This window comes from Etheostoma spectabile, chromosome 6, assembly GCF_008692095.1.
Source record: "Etheostoma spectabile isolate EspeVRDwgs_2016 chromosome 6, UIUC_Espe_1.0, whole genome shotgun sequence".
Taxonomy (NCBI): Eukaryota; Metazoa; Chordata; class Actinopteri; order Perciformes; family Percidae; genus Etheostoma; species Etheostoma spectabile.
In genome coordinates, this window is record NC_045738.1 from 28919731 (window position 1) to 28929167 (window position 9437).

Genomic DNA, 9437 nt, shown 5'->3' on the forward strand with positions numbered 1-9437 from the left:
TCTCTCTCTCTCTCTCTCTCTAGGCTGTGAAGGAATCCCAGCTTATCAAGCCCTGCCCCACAGTAACCTTTGACCTGAGCTGTGTGTCAGCGCTGATCTATCCCAGGCAGCAGGATGCTGACACGCGTGAAAACAAAAAAAGACTAAAAAAACAACAAAACAGGAACAACCCACTGCTTTTTTGGCTGCACAAATCTGAAAACTCTCATAGCAAAGCAGCCAAATTGCTTGAAAGGTCAAAGCTAAGCACTTTCTGACCCACACAGAGACACTCCCTGCATGGGCCTAATGTGGCTCTTCCTTTCAGTTGGGTCTATTTAACAGAAATACAATAACAGAACAGTTCCATGACAGAGATTTTTCCTTTTGGATTGCATGGTTGTAGCTCTAAAAAGGGCCCCATTTGGCTGCAATGCAATAGGGGGAAATGTAAAAATATACGCTCATGTCAAATCCACAGAGTTTGTACCAACGGCCTTCTTTCCATGAGCGTTTCACCTGGCGCTCACGCCCGTGCATAGCTGATCTCAATATGAATTCATTCATTGTGTTTGTAGCAGTAGTGGCCAGAGAGAGTTCCTGCAAAGAACACCTTACTGCAGCCGGAGAAGGAAAATAAACTGCACAAGTTTAACTGACTTAACTGGCAGGAGTATGGTCATCATATTTATTCACGTTTCCTGAAGTGGTGTCATGTGTATTAAAAGCTGTGGTAGGCATTGGTTTATTTTTGCCGTCGTGTTTCGGCTTAGTACTTTAAGTGGTCTGGGAGAAAACTAGACTTCTGGATCTCTTCTTTAGCTCTGCTGTTAGGCTTTAAGGCCTGGAACGGGAGACTTTGGCCAATCACAGGCCATTTCACAGAGAAAGAGCTTTCCTTTTGGCCGTTCTTCAAATGCAGATGTGCGTGCACGTCATTTTCGTGACAGTTCTGCAAAACCCTAGCTAAAGGCTCTGGGCTGCATCTAATTCAAGGCTAACCTATTACATAAGAGACTTTATTGCTATCCATCTCTATACAGTAGAGTTCTGAACATAGATGAACAAAATTGGGAGGAAATAAAGTCAGTTTTACTGACCAAGGAGAAAATATTTGCTGTGAAAACAGTGGGAAGAGCTGGTCCGCTGTGGTTAGCCTTTAGCCTAGCATGAAAATCCGGCTCATTTGCCCTGTTTACGTTTCCTCTCACACAGCCTCCGCCGTCCGAATGGCTGCATTAGTCTGCTACGAGGACTAGAATAAGGTGACCAGATTTCTCAGTCAAAATCCGGGGACATTTTCAGCTCAGAAGCGTATTTACCTCCAAAACAAGTAATGTTTTTATTTTTGTAAAACTTATAACAGGGACACTAGACCTAGAGTTGTTCTTATTAGGGGCTGAGGCCCCCCCCCCCCCTACTCCACTCCACCTCAAGATAGAAAGTCCTAATATTTCAAGATAAAAAATCCATCCTTATACTTCAAGATAAAAAGTCCTAATATTTCAAGATAGAAAGTCCTAATATTTCAAGATAAAAAATCCATCCTTATACTTCAAGATAAAAAGTCCTAATATTTCAAGATAGAAAGTCTTAATATTTCAAAATATAAAGTCCTAATAATCCTAATATTTCAAGATAGAAAGTCTCAATATTTCATAATGTTGTAATGTTTACTGAACTACTGACAGCTTTTGCTTTACTACTCAAGGCTTGTTTCTGCAACAGCTCATTGAGAATCAGATACAATAAAAACTACTGAGGACATATTTTCCTTTGACAGTGATGCAGTAATAAACGAGATCGCTGCAATGGAAGTTAACAGGATAATTGTCCAGCTTGTATTTACGTTCATAAAAGTGCTTGTTTAGCTGCTAACCGACTCAGATTAATATTCTAAGTGTCTTACAACATTATGGGAAGGATTTCTAAGGAGGTCGACCTTTCTGTTAAAGATTAAGATCCTTTTTAAAACATAAAAGTCCGCGAAATTGCGTTCGCTAAACCCACCAGACTCCATGTAAATAATCAGTGATTTTAGCATTGTAAAACACGGCTTCTAAAACATCTCTGAGCACCGCTGGCTCTGGCTGCCTGGAGCCTGCGTGTGTTGGGGGAGCGACCATCGGCTCCGTTTGGTCAGTTTTTTCTTTCTTTCATTCCAATTTCGGGTCTTTCAGTCACAGTGAAAACCGGGGAAATTTCCGGGGACAGATCCAGCCGGGGACAGGTAGCCAAAATCGGGGACTGTCCCCGGAAACCGGGGACGTCTGGTCACCCTAGACTAGAAGCCAAAGCCACAGCACCGCCTACTGCTGTAGGAGACGAACAAGGCGACGTGAGAGGCGGTACTTTAGCCTTCTGCTAACCGTTAGCTGGGTCACGACTGGGGCTAATTCAAGTTCATGTTTCTGTAGCTAACTATAGACTAAGGCTGAATCCCATTCCTTCCCCTTACCCCTACCCCTTGGCCCTTGAACCAAGGGTAGGGGTAAGGGGTGAAAACTACCCCTATGATTGGACACCACTTGGTGACATCACCATACAGTATTGATCACAAACCTCCAAGATGCCGTCTAGGTCTGTTGATTGTGTGGGTTTGGACAACAGTGTTTATATATTTTAGTTATTTTAGGTTCACTTTGGTAGTGCAGAGTACTTATCTGTGTAGTACTTAGGTCTGTTTGCAATACAAATGTGTATACACATGCATCATGTGTACATATACATACATAAGATGCAGTATGTCATCTCAACGAGCTTTGCAAAGACAACAGGATGGTAATTGTCAAGGAATTAGCACTACATAATCCCATCTGGATGAATTGAATGACAAGTACTTGTACAGGTTACTGTATGACGACTGTTGTGACAGTTATTCAATAAAACAATATCTGCCAGTTAGTGGAAATGCAAATCCAACACAGTAGTAGGCAGAGGTAACTCTCTCCTTCTTAGGTGGGGGGCACAGACCCAAATGCAATGCAGCCAAGAGACAGGTTAGAGGAACTGTAGGTTCTACCATCTCTCACTCTCCTTGTTGTTAATAGCCTTCTATTATTATTATTATTATTATAATTATTGGTCTCTCATGTGCCAGATAATGAAAGGAAATCTGCCAAAGTGGTAGGAGCGAGAGATGATGGCCCCTGTGTGCGACATCACATTGAAACAAAAAACAGAAATCTATTTATTTGAACCATAACATCAGTTTTTGCGAGCAAAAGTACAAAATCTTAGCCTCACACAATGACATGAGTGCATTCACCTCTAGTTGTGTCAGGTTAGGTGCTTTTCTCAAGGGCGCTGTCCAAGTTTTCTCTCTGAAAATCTCTTCATTAACATACAACACCCAACAGCCGGTTTTAAAATATACATTACTAAAGTGAGCGTGAACGCGCGCACACACACACACACACACACACACACACACACACACACACACACACACACACACACACACACACACACACACACACACACACACACACACACACACACACACACACACACACACACACACACACACACACACACACACACACACACAATTAGGCTAAAAAGGTATGGTGATGACAGAAGCCTTCAAAACCATTATCACTACTGTGGCATAAATAATGGATAAGGGAAATAATGTTTTTTTCTGACAGACACTGCACTTTTTTCTACATGCATCAAAGCTAGTCTTAGCTTAATAATTCACAAATGTGAGATTTTTTTCAGCCAGGAAGAAACTGGAATTTAAATTACCCCTGAGCAGACAATCAAGCTTGCCAAAAATAACAGTTTAATTGGCCGGCTGAACATGGCCCGGCTATATTTAGGGGGTATTTTAAGCCCGGCGAGGCATAGGACAGGGCCTTGCAGGACACACTGTGGGTTGAAATATGGATTCTAGCCGTGTCTGTGCACCCTCAGCAGTCCACCCGACATGAAACAGGGCAATACCCCGATCGGGCCGCCCAGAGAAATTGCCATCAGCTGCTAGTACAAATTGCATTAGGAGGACAGTGGGAAGACAGCCAAGCCTTTCCCATCCAGCCGGCTACAGTTCAGAGCAGGCATGAGACAGCAGTAAGTAACTTTAGAAAGAGCAGACCGACTGACTGATTGCCTATAATTGTATTTTAATCCATTTGGAAAATATTTTTGATATGAAAACCAACATCTTTATGTTCTAGTTTTTCCTCTTTTGTAATCCTTAATTTAAAATTGTTTATTTAAAATATATTCAATTCAATTTTATTTATAGTATCAAATCATAACAAGAGTTATGTCAAGACATTTTACAGATAGAGTAAATCTAGACCACACTCTATAATTTACAAAGACGCAACAATTCCAGTAATTCCCACAAGAGCAAGCATTTAGTGCGACAGGGGTGAGGAAAAACTCCCTTTTAGGGAAAAACCTCGTACAGAGCCAGGCCTAGAAGGCGGTGTCTGAAGGTACCGGTTGGGGGTGTGATAGAAAGTGGCAATAGTCACAATAAATATATTTGAAGTATGACTAGAAATAGTGGTTGTTGTCGTAGTAGTAGTGCATGTCGTAGCAAGGCACTGCAGGACGTAGCAGGGTGAAACATGGCATAGCATGGCGTAGCACGGCACTGCAGGATGTAGCAAGGTGAAACAGGGCCTAGCTGTACGTAGCAGGGCACAGCTGGACGTAGCAGGGCATAGCATGGCGTGGCAGGGCATTGCAGGACGTAGCAAGGTGAAACAGGGCATAGCTGTACGTAGCAAGGTGAAACAGGGCATAGCATGGCGTAGCAGGGCATAGCTGTACGTAGCAGGGCATAGTTGGACGTAGCAGGGCACTGCACGGCGTTGCAGGGCATAGCTGTACGTAGCAGGGCATAGCTGGACGTGGCAGGGCACTGCACGGCGTTGCAGGGCATAGCTGAGCATAGCAGGGCATAGCACACTTAGGAACTAATTAGGAACTAATTACCACTTTAACCTTTAACCATTAGACTTATATTATGATCAACAAATGAGATTGTTGTCCTTTTAGCCTTCACGCTGTCTTTCACAATGTCTGCCCTCAGATGAGACTTTCCTACCACAAGCATTGCTAAAGCCTTCAGAGCTGAGCCAGACTACAGTGCACTAGGCGAGCTAAGCCATGCTAGCAGGTTAAATGATGCTGTAGGTTACTTTGGCATAGCGGCCCTTTGAGCTAAATGTAAATCATAAGTTTTGGAAGTTTTTGGTTATTAATGAATAAGGGTGTGTTGGACAAATTAAGATTTTGACCTGATATTGGAGCGAGATTAAACGTCAAGGGACTCACCAACACGAATGCATGTAAACCGCAATCCATCCAAAAATCAATTGCATTTTGATCGTGATTACAATTTTGACTCCTGACATTCACAAAAGCTAGGTAATAATCAAAAAAATTGCACGTAACATTTTGTAAGTAAACTCTAATGTTGTTTTAAGGTAAGGTAAGTATTAAGGTTATTGTTGACTTATTTAACAGTTTCACTGTTTTTTACGTTGAATAAATGCTGCATATTTCCAAAACTCAATAAATAATCATGTTACATAATCAACAAACCATTTCAATATTGATCTAAATAACTGATTTTTTTTCACCTATATCAAACAGCCCTATCCAATAGCTGTGGAGACACCAGATCTCAACCTCAGGGTGACACTAGGGGAAAAGTCCAGGGATCATCAGGTTTATGGAATTCCATCCAACAGTTTTTCAGATATCTAGACCAGGGGTCTTTGTTTTTTAAGCCAAGGAACCCTAACTGAGAGAGAGACTTAATTTTATTCAATATATGCAGGGACTCCCTACTGCATATATTGAATAAAATTAAGTTGCATAATAAACTGGGCCTACAGTACCATGTAGGGCGACCTAAAGCCTTAAACATACATTTTTTTGCATTTATTACTAAGCTATTCCAAAGCCTAATATTTGTTGGCATGAATTTATAAATTGTGTTTTAATACATGTGGCACAGTGAGTCCTTAAACTAAATCTGTGGATGGCTCTCTTAGAGACTACCTTATATATAAACCTGTAAGCATATCATCAATGGGGATTTATATTTGCTAATAATATGTTAGACTCATGTTAAGAATTTTTAATGTTTTGAAAAAAACTTAACAATAGAACTACTTCAGGCAGCCTTCATTGACTCTGTTGAAGATCCCTGATCCAATCACCAGTGGTGGACCAACCAACCGAGAGACCGACATTGCCTTCCCTAAAGCCACGGCACTACCATTCCTAAAGACTTTCAGCAAAACATACTTGTACAATGCATTGTTTCAATAAATCTGAAGGGATGTAAACACACAATGACAGCACCGAGGAATGGTAGACACGAAGTAACTTCCTCTTATGCCAATGATGGGACAGTCACTTTTCCTGCGAGTTAGAACAAGATGCCAGCGGCATGATAGGAAAGCACCTGGAGGCAGTGTGCTGTATCTAGAAGGCATCAGTGATTACAAAGGCAAATCATTTATTTGCATGGCAGCATTTGAAGATATCATTGAACTGCTTTCTAACGTCCAGTAAATGTTTTACATATCAGCATGTAGATGTAGCCTGTCGAATGGCTGAAGCCATATTAGTCTGTGAATATGAGCCAGTATGTAGGACATTCATTATAGAATATATTATATATATATATATATATATATATATATATATATATATATATATATATATATATATATATATATTTGTTCAACAAATCATTAGGTGGGGGGGGGATAAACTGGCCGACCTCAGTCTAGCTTTTTTCCCCCCAAGATATGATCAGGGCAGTATGTGGAGAATATGGACAAGGACACGTATTTAGGACAGTGTGGTTATTTTCTGCAATGAGATAAAGATGAGTGCCTTGGAAATGGTACCAAACCAAATACTTTTCATTAGGAAGCATCAGTTTATCCACACACCACATATATATATATATATATATATATATATATATATATATATATATATATATAACCACACAGAAGCAGCAATTGTGATGTATCCCTTCCCGCATAGCCTTCCTACAGTGTCCCACGGTCTACAGACATGTAGCTGATTTAGAGGGATTGTGCAGGATTACGTAAAATGTTAACACAAATATATTTGAGAAAAGTATTTCTGAAAATGAGAAAGACAATGTGACAAGCTCTCCGATTGGCTGTGTCAGTGTACCTTAATAAGGAGAGCAGGGGCCTCAGTGAAGCCCAGGCGCTGTCGGGGAAGGAACACAGAAGAACGTTTAGAACATAAACACCTGCCACAGAGCCGGCTCCTGCTTCCCATTACCTCCTGGTACTCAACAGCTCCACAAACACAGATCACACACACACACACACACACACACACACACACAGACACACACACACACACACACACCACACACACACACACTACGACAGGACACAGACACAAACACACAGACATACAGACACACACACGCACACACACATATATAGACACAGACACACACACACACACAGACATACACAAATACACATACAGACAGACACAGACAGACAGACAGACACACACATATATAGACACACAGACACATACAGACAGACACACACACACACACACACACACACAACACACACACACACACACACACGCTTCCTGCAAATGCATTCTAACGTTAAATCAATACATAACTATACATTTATAAGACTACGGTCACGACAGTCCGTGTCACTCTGGTGGTGGTTCTCCACTTCAGGACCACCTTCCCATGAACCCGGCTGCTAACTGCCCTGCTGTTGGAGAGTCAGTTTCCTATCAGTCCTTCGCTATTTCAACAGAACGATTGCCAAAAACCTTGGAACTTTTAGCTCTATTTACACAGGATAACAGCACATTCTTCTTGTTTTGTGTTGCAAAGGAGTCTGCCCTTTGTCCTGTGAATTTTCTATTGAATCTATTGAAACTCCATAAACGCACAATGCAGAGGCCAGCGGAGGCTGCCTGTTTGGCACTGGCGCTGTTTGTTTACAGTAATTAAACTGTTGTCTAAAATGGATGGACTACTGGTTTGCATATGTTAAATGCAGGGCCGGATTTTTAGGAGATATGAGATGTCCACACAAATAGACCCCCACTTACATGCTGATACACAGAAAAGAAGCAGCAATGATTCAGCACAAGCCAAATCGCCAGATTCTCACATGCGAGAGAAAGAAAAAAGAAAACTGGGGCGATATTTATAGAGGAGCTCTCCCTCTTCCTGATGATCTGTTGGAACGGAACAGATAAAACGCAGGAGGAAAAACCCCAAGCAAAAAAAAAAAGGTACAAGACTTTAAAGAAGGATGCTGCTGGCAAAGTGGAAAGTGAAAGTGGGCCCAGAGATGTGTTGGGATCGATCGGCTCTGCTTTGGCTTTGCTTTCACCTGTTGGAGCTCGGACTTCATCCCTCCACATTGCCATCTTGCTCTGATTCATTCCCGCGCCACATGAAGATTTCCAAAAAAAGTAAAGTGTGTGAGACAAGCCAGCGAAAGGCATGCTGAGCTGCATGCTCGAGCAGATAAACAGGATAAAGGGATCAAATGAGATGTATATTTGAGAAAAAAAGCCAGAGCTCGCTGTGTTAATGAACTTGACTGTTGCTCAGCAGCACCTGTTAAGGTCTCCTGTTTGGGACTGGATACGGGATAACAATCAGACTCAAACTCTCCTCTGGAGGTGTCATCGGGGTCAGAGGTTGGCGGAGCGAGGTCCGCCGCTACGCTCACGTATCAAAGCCAAGCACTGCTGTAAATCCACTGGACTCTCACAGCCCACCCTAGAGAGAAGCAGCCGGGGCAGAGTGACAGCCGGGGCAAAGAGGCAGCCGGGGCAAAGAGGCAGCCGGGGCAAAGAGGCAGCCGGGGCCGAGTGAAAGCCAGAGCAGCCGAGTGTTCCGATCAATAAAAAACAGTCAGCAGTTGAGAGATGCAGCGTGCATGCCCGCCGCTCTGTTACAAAAACACACACACACACACACACACACACACACACACACACACACACACGTGTGTTTGCACCTATGCAGTCCAGAAACACCACACACCGACAAAAGGACAAAGTCCTCCGCGTACAGACAGTTAAAGACCCCTCGTCCATCATCACATGCAGTCGCTGTCATCCCTGTAATGTGAGTCAAGGCTCCCACCTTTGTACTTCTCTCTGACGTTTTCATAAGCCTGGATGAAGTCCTGCTCCTCTGCGTTCGGAGGCAGGAAGGCAGGTTCGTACATGGCCATGCTGGTCTTCTTTCTCTTCTTCTCCTCCTCCTCCTCCTACTCCTACTCTTCCTCCTCCTCTCTGCGTCTTCCTCTTCCTTCTCCTTAGGTCTGTCTCTGTGCGTTTTGGACGTGTGCGGGGCAGCCTGTGCTGTCCTCTGTTTGCTTTCTCTTTCTCAGCTGTGTGCGAGCCCTCCAAAGCTCCCAACTCCATTCTCTCCCCCC

At 42.8% G+C, this 9437-nt stretch overlaps 1 protein-coding gene across 9 annotated transcripts in view; it reads right to left on the reverse strand.

Moving 5' to 3' along the window:
* The window catches only part of LOC116691497 (plectin), a 172260-nt gene that overhangs the window by 141536 nt on the left and 21287 nt on the right, over positions 1-9437 (reverse strand). For 2 of the 9 annotated variants that reach the window (XM_032519170.1, XM_032519166.1), the window contains exon 1: positions 9143-9397. The exons of 5 other annotated variants lie outside the window; for them this stretch is intronic. In XM_032519170.1, the coding sequence (XP_032375061.1) occupies positions 9143-9233 (91 nt within the window). In that variant the 5' untranslated portion in view covers positions 9234-9397. Of the gene's footprint in view, positions 1-9142; positions 9398-9437 lie in introns of those variants that run through there. 2 more of the 9 variants (XM_032519182.1, XM_032519180.1) reach the window with 1 other exon arrangement.